Source organism: Anopheles ziemanni, chromosome 3 (genome assembly GCF_943734765.1).
Source record: "Anopheles ziemanni chromosome 3, idAnoZiCoDA_A2_x.2, whole genome shotgun sequence".
In the NCBI taxonomy this organism is placed as follows: Eukaryota; Metazoa; Arthropoda; class Insecta; order Diptera; family Culicidae; genus Anopheles; species Anopheles ziemanni.
The window spans coordinates 82,608,403-82,628,508 of NC_080706.1; the positions used below are offsets into that span (position 1 = coordinate 82,608,403).

The 20,106-nt window shown below is 48.2% G+C and overlaps 2 protein-coding genes across 2 annotated transcripts; both read left to right on the forward strand.

The window, feature by feature from the left end:
* The first annotated feature begins 6,205 nt into the window (after positions 1 to 6,205).
* LOC131285632 (uncharacterized) lies at positions 6,206 to 14,596 on the forward strand. Its single transcript, XM_058314491.1, has 9 exons — positions 6,206 to 7,431; positions 8,675 to 11,456; positions 12,325 to 12,863; positions 12,937 to 13,175; positions 13,293 to 13,498; positions 13,582 to 13,739; positions 13,819 to 13,963; positions 14,042 to 14,224; positions 14,291 to 14,596. The coding sequence occupies exons 1-9, from the start codon at positions 6,206 to 6,208 to the stop codon at positions 14,594 to 14,596; spliced, it is 5,784 nt and encodes a 1,927-aa protein (XP_058170474.1).
* Positions 14,597 to 16,891: 2,295 nt separating this feature from the next.
* Positions 16,892 to 17,546, forward strand: LOC131285634 (CLIP domain-containing serine protease HP8-like). Its single transcript, XM_058314492.1, has 2 exons — positions 16,892 to 17,156; positions 17,242 to 17,546. The coding sequence occupies exons 1-2, from the start codon at positions 16,892 to 16,894 to the stop codon at positions 17,544 to 17,546; spliced, it is 570 nt and encodes a 189-aa protein (XP_058170475.1).
* The last annotated feature ends 2,560 nt before the right edge of the window (positions 17,547 to 20,106 follow it).

Consider the following 20,106-nt stretch of genomic DNA (forward strand, 5'->3'; position numbering starts at 1 on the left):
GTAGTGGCCCGCGCCATAATAGTGCGCTGTAATATGCCCTCCTCCTATATCGATCGCGAGCGGGTCGCTGATGCTGGGTGGCATGAATGATAATTACGAGTGTTACAGCGTCTGGGGCGAGAAAAGAAGGCGCCGAAGTGGGGATCAAATTTTTTAATCACCGCGTGGTGGTTCGTCTAATCCAGCCCGGTACCTTTATGTGCCTTCAGGTGTGATTCAAGCGCAGACCCAGGTGTGACCGAAGTGGAACAAAACGATAAACGAAAAAGCCAGTGCCTTTGAAATGAGATTTTCATTTCAGCGCGAGTGAGGTGAAAAATGTAGAGCAAGAAACAAAGCGAAAACGAAACAACAGCGACATAATCGAACGATATCGGTACGATATTGCTAGTCTTTTCGAAGAACATAACCCCCCGGTGTACGATCGAAAAGCGCGATGCAAAAGAACCATATCGAAGCGAAAGAAATCGAAACTTCAAAAGGCTCCGATATCCCGTAATATGCCCTTAGGTGTAGGGAAGGGAGGGGTTTGCCTGAAGGAAAAAGTTGCCTCCAAAAGCGGGCACCCTCCGGTGTCCTAATAGAGGGAGGAGTGAAGTTTGTCCGCTTGGGCGTGAATCGCCGGTATGTTGATGTTTTGGGGTGGTGCCTCTTATTAGGAGCCGTGTTGAACGTTCGATTGCCGTTGAGTGTTGTTTGTAAACTAACAGATATCGTACTGGGCTAATATGTTCGACAACCAATGCTCCCCTAACACAATTTAATGCGTCTATTGAAGTTAGCGAGACTGGAGCGATACCCAAAAGCTTACGTTACCGATTTGGCTGATATCGAAGTGAGTGACCGGGACGTTGGTGGGAGTTACAAACGCGCGTTCCACGCAGTGTCACATCGAACGTGCTCGAGGTTACATCGCTCAGACGACCCACGTTGTCGCATAATCTACACCTCGGCAGGGGACGGAAGGGCTTAATTGAAGAACTTACGTATAGCTTCCTACCTTTGGGAGAGCTCAATCTCTGACGGTGTTACGATCGATCAACTACTACTGGAGGTCGTTGGCAGAAGGGTTCCGGAGCAAAAGACGGTTGCAAATCTCGGTACCACTACGGAAAACCAACCCGCTGTTTGATTGAAGCATAATGAGTGTTGGCTGAAGTGTTAACGTGCCGCGCACCCAAAGGTTGATGTGATCCGTGATCTGCTGGAATTAAGAAGACAGCGTTCAGCGAACGGTTGCCAATTAGTTTGGCGTTCAAAATACCAAAAACCCGCACCCGAGATCCCCCGAGCATGTTCTAGCCGTTCGGTCGTGTGTGCTGGATACCGTCGTTCGGTGTTCTTGCCCGTTTAACGCTTGTGTGATTCCAGAATACCTACATGTGACGTGAAGAGTGACGAAAAGCGCAACCAAACCGTAGCGAAAACGGTTCGTCAACCGTGAATTTGGAAACAGAACGAAAGTGAACGTAACGAGATACGTCCGATCTGGCATCGGATGTCACCGGAGGCGGTTCCTTACCGGCGGTTTGGTGTAGTGCACAGTGTCCAGCGCGTTCGTCGCGCAGCTCCCAAGGGAGTGCATCGTTCGGCTAACGCTGTCAACGTCGAAGCGGATCGTACTAGAACGGTTCTGCAGGCTGCGAGTTAATTGGATTCCGCTAAGCATCAACGGCTCGATCGGTGCGGGATCTCGACAAGGTCTCCCAACGGATGTGTGTGTATTTTTGGTGCGTCATCAAGCGATACTTTAAACGGAGTGGAAACGGCACCGCCAGGGCAACGAAACAATACGATAGGGGCATGAACCGATATTTGGAGGAAAACTGTGGGATCTTTGATTGAGGTCTATCTCTCTTCAACTAGAGGTCGGTCAGTTAGACAGAACCATGACGTACCATTAGTAACCCCATCACCTAGAGATTTCCAAAGGTGTATGAAATTAAATATTCCATTTTGGGATATAAAGGCGAGTAGTAAACGAAAACATTTAATCGAACAAACATCTGATTAACAGGATGCGGTACATTTTATCTCTGACAGAATCCCGTTTTTATATTCAATCATCGAACGCTGTTTGACCTGCCAAATATATGCCAATGTGTTATGCATTTCATAACGCCTAACCACCCGAACCGAAGTGTTCATTCGCTATGCCCAAACAAACAGATGATTTATTATCTGATTTGTGCTCGTTATCTGCGATTGGATAATACGATAATCGGGCGCAACATTTCCGGACACTGAACCTCCACCGAACCCGATTGGAAGGTTTGTTTTTGTATGTTATGCTGCAGTATTTTTGGTTTTGCTTTGCACTCACCCGGTGGTCGTGTGGTTGGCTAATCAATAAAATCCAGACGGACATATTGCCGCCACTGCGCTCTGGGCCGCTAATAAGCGCTATAAACATGGCGAACAGTGGAACGCCCCGTGGCGAAGTAATGGACCATCTGTTGCGAATGCGAACGAGGTGATGGGTGGTGGGAGGTTCCCGATGTTTCAAGCCCGCGAAATTTTCGCCAGTAAAGTTAAATTGGCCCGGGTTTACTACGCGGGAGTTCGTGGTGTTCTTCGGAGCCGCCTTTTTAAAACCCGTTCGGCGCTGCGCCACGGTATCTGCCCGTATGGAACCAATCAAGTCGATAAATTGCTTTGCTAATTTGACAAAAACAGAAATGGGTCTATCGCAGTCTATCATAGACAAAGTAGCGGTCGAGTCGGGGATCGTGTTGATCCTCGTTTCTAGCCTAGCGCCGCTATCGCAGGCGACGAGTTTGGGTTCACTCTCAGTCCCTGTTCAGTGGAGATGTCAGATTTATTGGGCATAATTGAGCAACAAGCAGCTGATACCGTATAATTCTATCCTTAAACAAGCAAGTCAATAAAAAGGCCACTCTGGACGAACTCTCGGAAGGGCAAGAGGTACCGTGGGATGTCGAATACCCGAGCCGAACGGGTGAATAAGGAAAATTGTACATGCCTCCAATTAAGTGTAACAAAAAGCGTATAATTTCCACCCTCTCGTGCCATTCGATTGGACGGTTCAACCAGACCACAAAGTGTGCCACAATGCAACACCCCTACAACAGTCCCTTAGATCAGTTATTACTCAATCCACGCTCGGTCTTTGCGCGGGAATTACCGTTTGACGTGCCGCTGATCATAGTCCACAATGTGTGTAGAGGGTCGCAACTCGTGGCCTTCGCCTTTTTTTGTCGAAACTATTGCTACAATCGATAGTACATTCAAATACTTGTTCATTCTGGGATCATTACAACTTGCCGTATCATCTTCTGAGTGCCATAAAGGTATTCGGGATGATGGAGACGCGATACCGGTATTCCTACCATCGCGAACCCTCTGTTTGCTACAAATCTAGCCTCACTTTTTTATGTGCTTATACCTCCAAACAACTAGGGCACAAGATCAAACGTAACGGCATCTGCGTTCATAGCGTGTAATCATTGGTGGCTTCAAAACAAGGGCTGCTACCGTGTTACTCCAGCCCATCCTATGATCGAGATGACGATGTTTTATGCCATATGGAAAGCTAATGTATGTACTTGGTACGATCATCAACTACTCGAGTACCACAGCGGGCCATAAAGTCTGGACCAAGCGTACAGATATTGATACAGATGCATTACGTGTGTGGCTGTCTTGTGCGGCACGACCTCCCGACACTCTTGAACACACTCTTCAAACATTCCCAATTCTCGATTGCGCGAATGTCATACGATCGTGAGCATTAGCTTCGCCGAGCTAAAACCAACGCTGAGTGGACTCACTCGTTATAACTGTAGCCTTTGGTGAAGTCATAGGCTCCGTGGCTTCAAGGGTGCATAATCGTATTCTTCTGGTACTCCCGCCGACTTTTGGGATTAAGCTTTGTTGACCAAAAGCTCGCACCTACCCGTTGCTGATTGGACGACGTTGCAAGGCTCGGACTGGTGGTACTAAACGATCGCTGGCGAAGGGTGGACGGCTGAAATGGACACGGGTGTTTTTGCCGTTGTCGATGTTGTTGCTGTTTACCATTATGTTCGGAAAGGAAATGCACATGCGTCCATTACGTCGCCGGCCTTCCGAAGCTGGTGCAGACATGAACCGGTGAAAGAGTGCGCCAATGCGGTGCATGTAGCTGTCCGGTGCACGTCAATATATATGGAATCCGGCTAGGGCACCATTTGGAGTCCTAATGAAGCGATATCTGACCGAAGGGTGTACATGTGACATGCCCTCAAGGGGACGAAGCACCCACCCCAGAAACCGCACGGGTGGGACACGGTGGGCGCAAAATCAAAACTTATGGTGCTATTAGTTTCAATTAGGCGACCCCGGCTACGTAGCGTAATAAACGCGCACAAATGGGGTACGCGTCATCGACGACGCCTGGGCCTTTTCTCTCTCCGGATTCCATTTTGGTTCAGCTCGACTACTGGACTACTGAGTTTGTCTTGGGGTTCGTTTAAAACCCCCCTCCGGGCGTAGGTTCGTGGGTGCAAGTTGGGGGCCTGTTTTCGGTCGCTCTAATTTGTAAAGGGGACTAATACCGGGCACACATGATGATGTCCAAAGCACACCCATGCCCCAGGGCACGATCATGTCCCATTCCTCAGCTGATCAGATTATTATCTTCACTGCGAGTTGTACGATTATGCACACACACACACACGCACCTACTTTCGCGCTCTATTACGAAACTAAACTACTCCCTGCTGTTCCCAGCTACAGTGGCCGAGATGGTGATTACAACGCGCGACCAAGAACCGTTTCCCAGTCTCCCGATGGTGGAAAGCTCAAGATCACCTATCGTCAGGAATATAGGGTCGTATTATGCTACCTAACAAACCGCTCTTCTGCGTCGGGACAATTGCACATTAGAATTTATTTCTTCAGTTAGTAAACGTGCTTTAGAAGTGACCGCTAGGTGTCTTTCAGGCCTAGGTGGTTAGAGATCAATCCACGGAACTATGCGCAATCCAGTTCGGTGCTCACTGACCGAGCTAATCAAGAAATTGCGATCAATATCTTCTCCGACTGTAGTTTTTGAGCCTCAAAGGATATATAAATTAAAGGCTACAAGTTGTTCAGCGTTTCTTTTGTGTAAGCGATAAGTGTCTTAAGAGATCATAACTTAGGCTCCAGTGTGGACTTGTTTTATTCCGAGAATTTGGCAAGAAAAAAGAGGCAACTTACCTTACCTTACCTTTATCTTAATCCACAAGAATGTCAGATTTGTCTGGACTCGTTTGTATTTTCCCTTTTCCGCAGGTTCCCTGTGTACTGGAGGCCTTGCGTATGAGTGACTTTTTTCCTCTCCACCGTCAACCGTTCACAATCGATCGCTTAATCGACATTCGGTTCGGGTTGAGTTAAGAGGCAAGACCTGCCAACACCCCTCCCAGATGGCCCTTGGCACTATGCCGTGGCTATGTGTGTTAAGAACGTGCCCTCGTGTGGCTATTTTTCTTTCTTGCGCCCTTTTTCTGCTGCCTCTCAATGTCTCAATCCCCGGGGACACCTGTGCACCGAACCGTGTCAATAAAATGGCACAAAATATTACCTACTGCGATACGACGCCGGGTCGGTTTTGATCGAAACACAATCGAATGCAGGCTGCCCGCCCCGACGTAGGAACCTGGGCGATATGCCTGGAAAGTCGCGGCCTCACCAACCTCGCAAAACCAAACCCGAGCACGTGCTGCAATAGTACGATTGTGAAATAATGCCACATTTTTCATATTTCTGCCCACTGATCGCCCGCGATATTCAAGAGTTCAAAAAAACCACAACCTCCAGGAGCGTTCATTTACCACCGTATTGTTTCGTGCCCCATGACAGTATTTGTTTGTGTGTGTTGGTTCGTTTCCCCGACGGAATCTCTATTCACAGCCTACGCAGGTTCCTAATCTTTTCCAGCTTTTCTTTCTCTTCTGGCTTGCCTAACTACTACAATTGTGCCACGCCACCGACAGACATCAGGAAGGCAGAAACACCGCTCTTGAGCTGCAATAGCTGCAGTTACTTCCACCTTCATGCAATCGCCCAACGCGGTGGTACCGGTTGAGGAATCACAAATCACCAGCGGCCGAGAAGGCGGGGCGTGGCGTGTCAGTTTAGGAATGGTATACGCGGACGCGCGAAACCGACGAAAGTGAAACCCCGCGAGCTAGGGACAAGGGGGCTCGAGGAGGCAACGATGATTTGTACGGACGACTGCACCTGCAGCCTGTGCCGGGAGTTGCGTGGGTACAAGCTGAAGGTGAAACCGACCAAAGCGCACGGTGACGCGAGCGCTACCGAAGCCGGAAGTCAGCCGCAGCAGCAGCAGCACCAGCAGCAGTCCAAGTACTGCAAGAACTCGAAGCTGACGCGCAACGACAATTTTATTCTGCGCCGCAGAACCTCGAACGATTACCAAAGGGCACCGGATGGGATGGCCGATTACAGGGAGCAGTTGCAGCACGAGGCCCATCAGCAACGCAATGGTCCGCTGCAATCCAGTCGTATGAAAAAGGCACAGAGCTACAATGAAATCCCGAGTGTCGGGAACATGGCGCCCGGTGGACGCGCCCGCTATCATCCCGGCGCGCTGCTCAACTCCGGCAAGATGATCAAAAGCACCAACAACCTGACCGAGGAGGACGACTACTACAGCTATCTGCCACCGTCACCACCGCCACCGGTCCACCAGCTGAAGAACAAGATCGAAAAGCAGAAGGACCACAAGGTGATCATCTACTTCGGCGACTCGATCGCGCACCGGAAGACCGATAAGGGACGGGCGCCGGCACCACCGCCACCCACCGGTACGCCCCCACCACCGAAGCACAGCGAACTTAACGTTTTCCACGCGCAGCGACTCTGCGAGGAAGCGGCCGAAATGCAGCAACAGCGGGAAGGTGGCGCTGGCAACGGGAAGCCGATGGTGCGCGACGCACTGGAGAAGAAACCCGACCCGGGCCAGGGTGGAAAGGCGGGCAAGGAGTTCATGCTGCAGCTCAAGTCCGTGCTCGAGGAGAAGAGTCGGGCCGGCGTTGGGGTGACGCCTTCCGCCGCCGGCAAGAAAGAACCATCGCCGCCGCCGGCGACTCCCGGCAGCGTTCCGACGGCAGTGATCGCCAGAGAGGAACCGCTGCCGGCCGCGAAGGCCAAGCGGAACCACACACAGGTGGTGGAGATCCGGCGCGTGGATAAGACGGTCGCGGTCTCGGATGGCGCAACGGACACCTCGCTGCCGCCGTTCGTCGAGAGCGTCATCAACGGCGTGATCAACATCAAGATCGAGGAGAGCTTCAAGGTGGCGACGGACATTGTGCAGGCCGTGTTCGACGACTCCGGCCCGGACGGGTGCGAGTACGGGTACGACGATGACGATGTCGGCGATCCGTTCGACTGGAGCTTCGTGCAGAACTGGCGAGCACGGTACAGTGTTTTCAGCAGTGTTCGGTTGTTTAACTGCACCTAACGATCGTTTTGAATCTTCTATAGTTTTGGAAAAATTGAGAATTGAGTATTACTCCTCCAAATGATGGCGAGGAAATGAACATTTCTTGTATTTTTGGAAATGGAAAACCACAGTCAAATCTTCCTGCAGTCCGAACAATTTTAGGTTTAATTAGGTCTTGAAGATGTACATGGTATCCAATATATTCTCATACAAATTTATAGATCAAGCTTTTCAGAACACTTTGTTAGATTTTCATGATCTTTTTTTCGAATTTAAACCTAAATTTCTATGGAATAATTACAGCAATGTTTTTTTTATCAGGTTCAAACATTAAAAAAACATTTCATTCTCTCAAAGGGGGTCAAAGTGGACATGTTTTGTTTCCTCATATTCGATAGTATATATGACCACGCAAAATAATTCCGCTGATTTGGGATTTCAGTCTTTCTAGATAAAAAGTTAGTCTAATTAGTCAGGTATGAATTACGGATCAAATTTGCTGTGTGAAAAGGTGTTTTCGTTTGGGCGCCTTATCATCCTTCGGCGACATATTTGATATGCTGCAAAAAAATCCATAGAATATTTCCGTGCGTTGACTTCACCGTTTTTGATCAATTTTTATTATATCCCCCTAAACCATAACGAGAGCTGGGTTTTGGATCATATCCTTGGACCTATGAGACCACAACTTGACAGTCTGGACCTGCTACAGGACAGCGTGTCGCGAACACGTTTTTACATCTCATCCCGGGACAATTCAATGTTTCATTAACTATAAAAAATGAATAACAATAACCAAACAACCATGCGCAGAAACTTCATATAGCATGATGAAAAAGTTGTATGAGAATATATTTTTGTTGACTTTATTTATTAATGGCTCGTTTACGACACCGTGTACCATTTCGTTAATTGTTACCTTCATTACCTATCCTATTTCCATATTAGAATGCATAAGAAGCATGTCTGTTTTCTGGCGGACTTTTCGTTATTTGGCATTTTGAGAATAACACCTTTAGATAGTCTAGTCCTTTAGAGTCCTTTAGAAGCAGGAGTTTCTAAACTTGTGTTTTCGTTAGAAATCATTACTGTTCGCATCTTTAGCTGAAAAGTGTGTATTTTGAACATGGCATATACATCGAATTTATACTTGTCTATTTTTATTACATCGAGACTTGATACTTACTTTGTTCAATTTTTCGCTTGTTTTCTCCACAGACCCTCGGGAACTACCGCGGCGAACGGGCAGGTCAACTCCCCGCCGAACACGTCCAGCAATCAGAGCAGCATAGGACTAGCGAACAATCCCACCCACAACGGTTCCAGCGTTGGTGGCGGCGGCGGTGGTGGTGGTGGTAGTGGATCGAATTTCCCCACCAGCCCGAACGGTCTGTCACCTGGCAATCACTACATCGCCTCGTCGAACCCGATCGCTTCACCGGGAGCCCGTATCCAAAGCCCAGCGATTGCAACGCCGGCTCCGCGAGTCTCGAAAGAGATCGCTCTGCGACCGGCGAATGCTTCCTCCGGTGGAGGTGATCCGCGGAACTATAACCTCTCACCGGTCAGTCAGCAGATCACCGGTGGAGGTGGGGCGCATAATGGCGACGGCGGAAGTCTTACCGGAGTTGCCTACGACGGAGAGGGTAGAAAATCTCACCCGCTGTCGCCAGGCGGGCACTCGAATGGACACCATGGGGGGCATCCCGGTGGAGCACACCATCTTCACCATCAGCAACAGCAGCATCCACAACAGCAGCAGCAGCATCAGCAACAGCAGCAGCATCACCAGCAGCAGCAACATCCCTCCGGCCCACATCGGTCGGTGGCGGGTCCAACGAAGCTGACCGTGCAGAGCTCTCCGGTGAAGGCGCAACCGGCAATGGTTAGCTCCGGGCTGGAGAAGTCCCTCCTAAGTTCATCGCACGATCAGGCGCACGGTGCGAAACGGGTCGTGAATGGGAACGTCATCAGCAGCGTCACAACCATCAACGAACAACACCATCAACAGCAGCAGCAGCAGAACCAGCAACAGCAACAGCAGCAGCTTAGTACAAGCAGCAATAGTTCGAGCAATGCGAGCAGTGTGAGCCACTTGAAGCAGCACTTCTCGCAGAGTCACCATGCGGTTCCGACATCGTACCATCACCAGTCGGGCGGAGGAACCGGGCAGCCAATCAACGGAGGCTCCAGTCAAGGCCTCTCAGGACACGCGCCCGGTGGTGGACCGCAGAAGGGTGCCGGATTGGGCATCACACGAACACACCATCACACCGGAACTCATGACTTCCGAGGACTGCAGCGAGTGAACGAGTGCCACAGTTCGTCCGACGAGAACCGATCGTCCGGACACGCCAGTATGTCCGATACGGGCCACGGCAGCAGTTCACCGAGTGCGGGTGGAGGTGTCGGGCCTGGTGGTGGTCCTGGTGGAGGTAGTAACGGCGTTGGTGCTGGCAACGGTGCGGGGGGTAATCGAACGGGTGGTCCATTGGGACCGCTTCCCGAGGACAGGTTAGCGGCTGGCGTTACCAACCGAAGTGCGAGATCACGGGCCAGCTCTAACCACTCGCGCTCGCGTCATCGGGCAACCCCGGCAAAGATCCCGTGGGGCGGTGGTGGCCTGGAAGATATCAAGATGGCGATCCAGCAGTTGACGATGCGTTCACATACCTCCACCTCCACGTACAGCAGCCTGAGCGCGGGTTCGGAGAGCTCGGAACCTGTGCGCCGGTTGGGTCGCTACAGCTCCCTCGAGACGGTCAACACGAACGTGACGAGTGCCGACGAGTTCGTGTGGGTGGACTCACACAACCGGCTAGTGGAGCTGCAGCATCCTCCCTGGAGTCAGCACTGTGTGCTACGCGTCATCCGCACCGGTCGCTGCCGAGAGTATGCCGAGCGCGTGTCCGTCGAAGCCGTACCTCGGTTAGGGTACTTGCTGCAGCGAGCTCTTGTACGAGTAGCACGCGAGGTACAGAGACTCTCGGGCAGTCTGGGATTATGCTCGAAGCACGAAGTAGCCGGTGCGTTCAAGATCGTCCTCTCTCCGGCACTGTCCGACTCGTGCATAAAAGCATGCCTGCGGGCGGCGGCCATGTTTGCCGTTCCCGGCGATAGTGCGCTCAAGCAGAGCAAGTCGGCACGGGCTGGTCTGCAGCTTCCGGTGGGTCGGTTCCATCGCTGGATGGCAGACGCACGGCTTGGCCGTTTCGTGCATGAGTATGCCGCCGTCTATCTGTGCGCTGGGCTCGAGAATCTGCTGGAGGAGATCTTCCTACAGTGCTTGCCTACCGACCCGAACGCGGTCCTATCTGCGACCGGTCTGGAGCATGCGATCGCAGGTTCGGGTGATCTGTGGGGACTGCTGCAACCTTACGCGCACCTAAATGCGGGCCGCGTAGCTTCCGGGGCACTCACGATGCCGCGCTGGGCTAGTCAATCGTCGATCAACTCGGAACGTGCCGGTTCCGGTGGGGGTCTTAATGCCCTCGAGCCCTGCCTGTTGACCACCTGCGTCGGTAGCCTCAACGAGCTGAAGGATCTGGTCGGACGGGCCGGGCAACGTAGCCAACATATTCCAATCTCGCAGACCGCCTTCAGGGTGCTGTTCTACTTCATGCGCTGCTCGCAGCTCGAACACAACGACGTTGGAGCCGCCACGAACGGTGCGGTCAACAATATCCAGGAGCTCTGCTACGAGCGCGCCTATGTCGTCCTTCCGCCGCTGGTAGAATGGCTTCGGGTGTCTTCCGCACACGCTGAGTATCGGCACGCGCTGCTCATCGATAAGGACGATATCATGCAGGCCGCTCGGCTGCTACTGCCAGGGGTCGATTGCCCACCGCGACTGATTGCGTCCGAAGAGGAGTTACCGTCGAAGCGGACCGGGCTCCAAAATGGGACGCAAAGTATCAGCTCGTCGAACCACTCCGGTCAGACGCAACCACTGCATGGCTCGCTGACGTCTAACTCGTCCGCATCGACCACGTCAAGCATTGTAAGTATCTTCTAGTACAAGTTCTCCTTAAGTACTGTTATCGGTATCTCGATTAATCTGCGATACTCCAGGTTGGTAGAATAAGTTCTTCATATCCGTAAAACACAGGATTACGGTATTGGTGAAGGTCACGGATGTTTGAAGATCCTTAAATCAGTCCAAACATTGTTAAGATTATTAGTTCATATTTGTGATCCTGAACATGGATTGTTTGAACCATTTCATCGTCAGATGATGTGGGTTTTCTGGGAGAAGAATCAAATACCAGGATTCGATTATGAGAGATTCTTACTCTTAAAGGTTTTCATTTTTTTTTTTCCTTAGAACAATTTTGGCAAATATATATTCCGAGACCTGGAACATGGCGATTAGTTGTTCATCTTTTCAGATGAATAATTTACTTAAATTTCCATAACCGAAAGTTTTCGTTCCTGTAAAACCATCCCAATGCGCAAAATAAATTATATTCGTGAACTCGTTGAGATAGTTTACTATGCAGATAAATAATCTACACCAGGGGTCGATACACGTTTCCAGGAAGGGGCCAGATGATAAAAAAAACACAAAACCGCGGGTCAGTTACCTCAAATGATGTTTTAATGTTTTGAATTTGCCCTTTTTCAATGGAGTATCAATGTCTTCTCCAGAATGTAACATAAACGTAATCAAAACTATTTCAAAGCCTTTTTTCTGATCGTAAATTTTGATATGTTCTTCGTTGAATTTAGAACTTTTTCAACATATTGTTCGTTTGTTGCTTTTTAAAATAAATTTCGTTGATTATATTTGAAATTAATCTCCTCATTATGATCAAATTTATTGCTTCCTAAATTAATGAAATAACTTTTTTCCTTTCTTTCCTTTGCAGGAGGACTCAAGCGAGTGTGGTCGACGGGCAACGTACGCACTGGCGTTTCGCCTAATGCTTACGGGCCGTCCAGAGCTGCTCATACAGGCACTTTCACTCGTGCCACCAACGACACGTTACGATACGCTAAACCACCAGGGAATGACGGCTCTGATGATTGCGGCCGTTCGCAACGACGAGACGGCCATCCAAACGCTGCTCGATGCGGGGGCCGACTTGAATGTCGAGGTTCCTGCTTCCGGCCACCCGCACTGTCCGGCCATCCACCCGGAAACGCAGCACTGGACGGCGGTGACGTTCGCGGCCTGCAAGGGCAACTATCAGGCCCTCCGCCTCCTGCTCGAACGGGGCGCTCACGTCGAGGGAGGCGCACGGCTCAGCGAGGACAAGTGCACGCTAACCCCGCTCCAGGTAGCCAGCGGATCTGGTATCGTCGAGGTGGTGGCTTTGCTTCTGGCGCACGGTGCCCACGCCTTCCTGTCCACGCAGCAGAAGGATCTGCTCTGTTTCTCTGGAACGGCCCAGCGGGGATGTTACAGGTAAGGTTCTATAGCAATACGTCTTTTTGCATTCGACTCTCACTGATCACTTCGTTTCCTTTCATTTTCCTAGTGCAATCTCGGTAGCGGCCGCGCACGGACAACGGGTCACACTGCGGAAGCTGTTGTCGCATCCACTTGCACCAGGCAGCCGGGAGGTGTTGTCGCTGGAGGAAATGCTCGCCGAGGGTGACGGCAACACACGCTCAACCCAACTCGATCGCCAGCCGGAGGCGCCACCGACCCTCAACAAAACCCAAATCAAAAGTCTTCAAGAGGCCATGTATCATAGTGCTGAAAACAACCATCTAGGTTCGTATCGTGTGACTACCTTCATATGACATTTAGAATATATTTGGAATGACCAGGGAGAAATGAAATACGATGTGCAATAAAATTAAACGTTATTGTATGTTTCTGACCCGGTAGATATTACCATCGAGCTGCGAGCCTTAGGAGTACCCTGGACCCTACACTGCTGGATGCATGCCCTGGCTGCCGCTCACGAGCTGCGCCTCGATGCAGTTATCGACCAGTTGCTGCAGGACTTCCTACAAGTATGTCCCGACGACTATAGCCAGCAGTTTGTGACCGAGTGCCTGCCGCTGCTGTTTAACATATTCCGCTACAGCAAGGTTGGTTACGATCTCCTTCCGCCGGGGGGACATTTTCAACGTCAACGGAATCCTGTTTTACAATATCCTTTCCCAATCCACAGAAGGAAGGCACCACGCTGCTGCTCGCCGACATCTTCAGCACCTGCTTCGGCTGGGAACCGATCAAGCCCATCAAGGAACCGGTGCTGCAGCCCTCGAACGGATCGCGCATCGACCCAAAGTTCGTCAACAATCCGGAACTGAGCGATGTCACATTCAGGTATGGCCACTTGGATTAGGCGAGTGTAAGAAGAAGTATGATGTTTTCACGTGTCCATTTCCTCCGTGTCCTTTTGTAGAGTGGAAAATCGTATCTTTTACGGGCACAAAATCGTTCTCGTCACCGCATCTCCGCGCTTGCAGAGTATGTTGAGCTCGAAGCTGAACGAAGGCACCGGTACGCCGACGGTGCAAATCAACGACATCCGGTACCATATATTTGAGGTATGTACAAACCTGTTACCTACCTTCGGTTCGTTCTGGGAGTTCGCTAACCATGGGTTTTATTCACCTTTTTTCCAGTTGGTAATGCAGTTCCTGTACAGTGGAGGATGCAGTGCGCTGGATGTGGCCGCAGGTGATGTGCTAGAGTTGATGGCGGCGGCTAGCTTTTTCCAGCTGGAAGGTCTGCTGCGGTACACCGAAGCTCGCTGTGCGGAAATGATCGACATCGATAACGTGGTCGCCATGTACATACACGCAAAGGTACGATGAACTTCTGTGCGTGTGTATTGAGCGCAATTTATCATGCTCATGCTCTTTTACATTCAGGTCTACAACGCCCAGAAGCTGATGGAGTACTGTCAGGGTTTCCTGCTGCAGAACATGGTCGCCCTGCTAACGTACGATGACTCCGTGAAGCGGTTGCTGTTCGCCAAGAAGATCCCCAACCACGACGTCCTGACCGGGCTGCTGACGACGCTCCAGGCACGCATAAAGGCGCGCCGTAGCAGCACACCGGCATCGAGCGGTGCCAACGGAAACACCGGCACGTCCAATAGTGGGACACCGAACGGGGGTGCACCGCTTGGCAATAGCCGCCCGTCCGCCTCGAGCAACGGCAAATGTTCCAAGTAGCCGCACTACGTATCTGTAACAAACGAACGAGTTTGTCTCGAACACTTGGACGGAGTGTGTCAAGCAGCTCCGAAAGCACCAATTTATGTTGTAACAAAAAATCAAATATAAAACCGTACGATTAACTACACCTCACGGAGAAGACAACACGAATCGTGGCATAATTTATCGCACGAAATCGGTTGCTTGTATTGTACAGTCTTACTCTGTTATCATAGGATTGAGTGTTACTATCAAAGAAGATAGCGTCTAATAACAACAACTATGCAACCGTTGGCAAAGCTGTAGCTATAGCTATTTTACGCAAAATATATCTAAAGTATAGTATCATGTTTAGACAAGTGTTTTATTTTTGCGATTGAATTTTATTCAAGTGAAATACACAGTGCCATGATCTCCATGAATCTTTTCTTTGTATGTATCAATTTCCATATTAAAAATATCCTTTATTTCCAAAATTTCGTTTTCTCTATCTTGCCCCCATCCACTCTGGTCTCATTCAATGGTTCTCACTTCAACATATCTTCTTTTTTTTTTCGTTTTCTTTGAGCGGAATCATTTCAGTTCTAGTAGGTCACAGATCGTGCCATCTAGCTTGCGAATGATTTCATTTTTTTTTTTCAAATACGTTCGTTTTCGACGTTTCGTCGCGTGGCATTCATGTAATCACTTATTACTCATTTCGGTCGATTCGTTCAATTTTTATAAATCTTTCTAACTCGGCTCAATCCCTACACATAGGTGATGATTTCATTAAAGTTTGCGGTGTGGAAAACGCAACTCAACTCATTCGTGACCGTTAACCTTTTTCGATTACGTAGAAGACCCATTGTAAACACAACAAAACCGCGTAGGATTCGATTGCGATAATGGAGTGCCGTCCGCGTAGAAGCTTTTTTGGCATGGTCAGTCTAGTTCGATTCCAAGTGGCGCCAACAGTGGACGAACGTGAGCAAACCGTAGGAGCATAGAATCTGAATAACACAGCTTCAGTGATTGGAATGCTTATCAGTGGCACCTCCGAATTACGTACGGCACAAGTGAAACATATGCAAATAAAAATACTATGGTGGGTGTAGCGACCCAAAAGTAAACACGCTTTAGTTCTTGCACACTCAGTGAACTTGCGAAAATATTATCTTCGTCCATGTTAAGTCGAACAAGCTGTCGAAGTTCAGTGTACGAAATATGATTCGTCCAAAATTTAGGAAATGATCTCGAATCATCGTAGGGAATCCCCTCCGTAATCGGCATGACCCATGGAAGGTTGTTTTTATGCCGGTGGTCGTTTCAGTGATTCCCAAAAGACAGCTCCCTCCAGACACTTCGCTAGCAACCATTCTCAGTTGGTGATAAGCGTTGCGAAAAATTACCTCGCCGAGGAAACCATTTTTTCGACCATCGCATATGGTTTTCTCTCATAGTGTAGGCACGTTATTAATTGTACAAACCTATAAATTATTATTTGAAGCGGCATTGTGGCATTGTCATTAAACAATGGGTTACTCCGCCAAGGTTCTACTCGTTTTGGTAGCTTTCGTGGTGTGTATGCAATGTGCGTGTCAAAAAAACGAACCGTGCAATACACAGCTCGGCAATTCTGGACGTTGCGTGTCGTTCAAAAACTGTCCCAAAATGTTTGCACTCCTAGAAACTGCAAGATATCCTCAGCAGCTAAACACATTGACCGCACACTTGAGAGCCTGCGGAAGTGACCTCAAAACAGGTTTCATCGACGCGTTGGTTAGTATTCGTCGACACTTATCAGGCAGAGTTTCCGTGTAGACGTTCCGTGCTTTAATCTTCCGCTCGTTTGTTGTTTAAGATTTGCTGTGAATCACCCGCCGATACTGCAACAACGCCGACAGCGCAGCCCACAACAGATAGGTCCACCACCATGAAGCAGCCGAGGACCACCAAAATTAAGCCCACGAGGGCCTCCACAAGAGCGCCAGTCATCACAACTCCCAGCACGACTACCACGACAACGATGTCCACGAACATAAGAACTGTTCCGACGTATCCTCCTATTGTTTACAACATTCCTTGCGGAAAACTAACGGCCACTTACCACATTCTTTCGGACGTGGATGATTTTAATCATGTGCATACGTGGGCCGTTCTATTGGAAATGAGAGCTGGAAAGTCACGCTGCGTCGGATCATTGCTCACAGAACTTTACGTCCTCACGGCAGCCCACTGTGTGCGTGGTGTGAACAGAAACGAGTAAGTGCTTTGTACTTTTTCTGTGACAGATATGTACTAATTGGATGCACCGTCCTTTCCAGCATCAGCATGTACTTTGGCTTGTATAATAGGTCAGAGCTGGCCGAATGTCTCGACAATACATCTTGCCAAGAACGGAAAGCGGACAAAATCACCATTCACGAAGAGTACGACGTAGATCTTAAGCAGAATGATATTGCTCTGATAAGAGTCGATCATGCTTTGACATTTACCGACTATGTAGCGCCAATTTGTCTTCCTGTGAATCACACGTATGATGAATCTCTGCCAGCCTCGAGCGTTATTTCGTTTGGCTGGGGAGAGACAATCAATGGTAAGTTAGCAATTAGCCGGCTGAGGCTGAACTGTTCACTTGCCTGCTGGACATATCTGCCATTCTCTTTCGACTATCAATACAGGGCAACCAAGTGAGACAAAGAGAGTGGTCTACCTGCGAGTCGTTCAACATGATGAATGCGCGACTCTGCTCAAAAAGACGTCTCCCTTGCTATCCCACAACATGTGTACGCTTGGTATGAAAGCTGGACAGGACGTGTGTCAGGGTGATTCCGGTGCACCGCTCGTGTGGTTACATGGACAACAGATGTACGTGGTCGGTGTGGTCAGCCATGGTCCCAAATGTGGAATGAACAAAGTAGTGCCGGGAATAGCGATGCGCGTGACCGAGTTTTTGGATTGGATCTTATGGAACGTTAGAAGCTAAGAATGTCGTTTTTATCACCACAGCCTTCTGCCATAACGCCGCTACTGAAGACGTTCGAACATTGGAATCTTTTTAACTGAAACATGACACAGTTAGGAGTGAATCTTTCGAATCACCAGAGAGTGGTAGTTTATGTCATTTACTTTCGGTTAATAAATTTACTATGGGTGTAATGCATTACTAGAAAAATCTGGAAATTTCGTTCAAATCACGTCAAAACACGCTAAAGACATAAAATTCCACACTAAGACACCTAAGAGAACGAACAAGTTCATTGCACCAACGGACAAAGGAGAATCATAGGCTAAGCAAACTAAGCAGCTGCTAATGGTCCCGAACTTTCAAGGGCCCCGTCCTTTTGATTCATTTTTTCAAAAATATAATTTTGTTGAAATTATATTTATTACTTTGCAACATCGTTGTTTATTTTCTCAAATACGTGATAAGTTTGTGAATTAACAATAATGTGTCGTGTGTAGATAGTCCTTTACTGCGTCTGTTCTCCTTGACGATCCAGTTGGAAGAGACCGTTTCGTCTTCCCGATCTCTAGTTACAGGTGATGACGGCGAGTAAACGTCGTTTACTCGGGTCACAAATGATCTATGCGTTATACCAGTTATTACTTCTCCGGAGGGTGAAAGTCGGTCGTCTTCGTCCGAAGAAGTTCGAAGTGATACATTTTAATTATGACAATTACAAGATTCACAGCAATTGATATAACTACGAATCAATTGTAGCATACATGAAAAGAAATAAGAGCGCTTTAACACGTTGACTGCCACGCTTGTTTTGGTCGTGTTTACCTGCAGGCCAAACTTTTTCTTCATACAATATCGCTGGCTAACATTTTTGATAGCCATGGCCTGCTGGGAAGTGCACAGGTGCTCGAAGCGCACACACACAGCTTGGCAATTGATATTTTTCTGGTGTTTTGCCTTTAACACCTTATTGTTTATTTCTATTGGCGTTATTCTTCAACATATAGCGCCTCAAGATTTCTCCAATAAACGGCTTATGTATATAACGGCTTACTTCAAAAATCATGGTAGGTGGCTGTCTAACTGATTAGTTCTAATCGTTACAGCTTCCAACGAAAATTCCCCCCCCCCCCAGCTTCTAACGAAAATTCCCCCCCCCCCCCCCCCCCCCCCCCCTATTGCATAACTTTCAAACGTTGAAAAAATGACGACGATGAGGCTGCTAAGCGGGCCTCATTTGGGATTTTACCGCTTTATCTTTAGTTAAAATCGGATCATGCAAGCATTTATCGGTTATTCATGTATTGATTTCCTGTTCGATCATGTGAACTGCAGTTAAATTTATACTTTTTCGCTCCTATGCAAGAATTTCTTTTGATTGAAGAATGATGGATCAAAATCCAACCAAAAGCGTACTATCTGTAAAAAATACACAGCAAAAATAACCATGTCCAAACGATAAATATCTTCCAGAACTGGTTCCGGATTCCTGCGCAGAGCGAGCCTTAACTTTACCAGAAACCGGTACAACTAGTATTTTTTTACTGTTCTTTATGGTCAAAGGTGCCGATATCGGTAAGGAATATTTCACTACGCGCTTCTTTTGAATATTTTTTGAAATACTATCTGCAATTTTTAAATTTGTGACATGTGACACACTTTGACTGAAAAACTGAAAAAAAATGATGGCAACGAAGTGTGAGGATCAATTTTGTTTTGTTGTGATTATAAAGATTTTGACCGATTAGGTCATTCAGGCTGTGTGAGGATCAAGAGAGAGAGTTGATTTTTTGCGCTCTTATTTATACATTTTATAATGTTATATCGCGTAAGCAATTATTTCGGTTAGCAAAACTGCGAGAGGCTAGAAACCGGTTGTTGTTAATTAAGTTGGACAGAAAATGGTCGTACTTCGCAAAATGACGTATGGGAATGAATCGTGCAGCATTTTTAAGTAAAACTTATTTTTCTCGGACTACATAAAAACTTCGGGCAGATGAGGATAGGAAGCACAAGGATTCAATTTGCTTTAGGTTCAAGCACACAGTTGTGCTACTGCTGTGAGCTAAGAAATTTGCTCGGAAAAAAACTTGATTTCTTCGTATATATAAAGATAAAGAAGACATCAAAGATGAAGTTTCACCATATTGAAGAGGAAATCTGAATAAGTTCCTTTTTGGCTCACACTAGCCTTTAGATTTGAAATTAACATAATTAGCATATTTATCTAAGACATCTCCCCTCCCGTGTATATTGATTTGCTGGCTTATTTCATTCCGCGCTAGAAGTTTTCGTTAGCCCAATCGCATCCGTCGAGAGGAACAGTTTGAGTCTACTTTTCGGTTGCAGATAGAAATCAAAGTTTGTGTTGCTGGTTCAAAATGCGAATCTTGGTATGTAACATCCTGAGCAGACAAATGAATATATGAAACTATATCGTCTATTTTCTCATAGTTTTCAATTCTGCTAGTGGCCTTTGTACTGCTAGAAATGTACGGAGCGCTGGGCTTTAATTTGGACCCGAGTATCATGCCACCCAAAGAAGGACCTGAAAATGTGGCGTAAGTATATTGTAAAGAAT

Bases quoted from the DNA above. Each gene is read 5' to 3' on its own strand.
- LOC131285632 (XM_058314491.1), top strand. From the start codon at position 6,206: ATGATTTGTACGGACGACTGCACCTGCAGCCTGTGCCGGGAGTTGCGT. The intron at 7,432-8,674 runs GTACAGTGTTTT...TTTTCTCCACAG, and splicing joins GTGCAGAACTGGCGAGCACG to ACCCTCGGGAACTACCGCGG. The intron at 14,225-14,290 runs GTACGATGAACT...TTTTACATTCAG, and splicing joins CCATGTACATACACGCAAAG to GTCTACAACGCCCAGAAGCT.
- LOC131285634 (XM_058314492.1), top strand. From the start codon at position 16,892: ATGTACTTTGGCTTGTATAATAGGTCAGAGCTGGCCGAATGTCTCGAC. The intron at 17,157-17,241 runs GTAAGTTAGCAA...CTATCAATACAG, and splicing joins CTGGGGAGAGACAATCAATG to GGCAACCAAGTGAGACAAAG.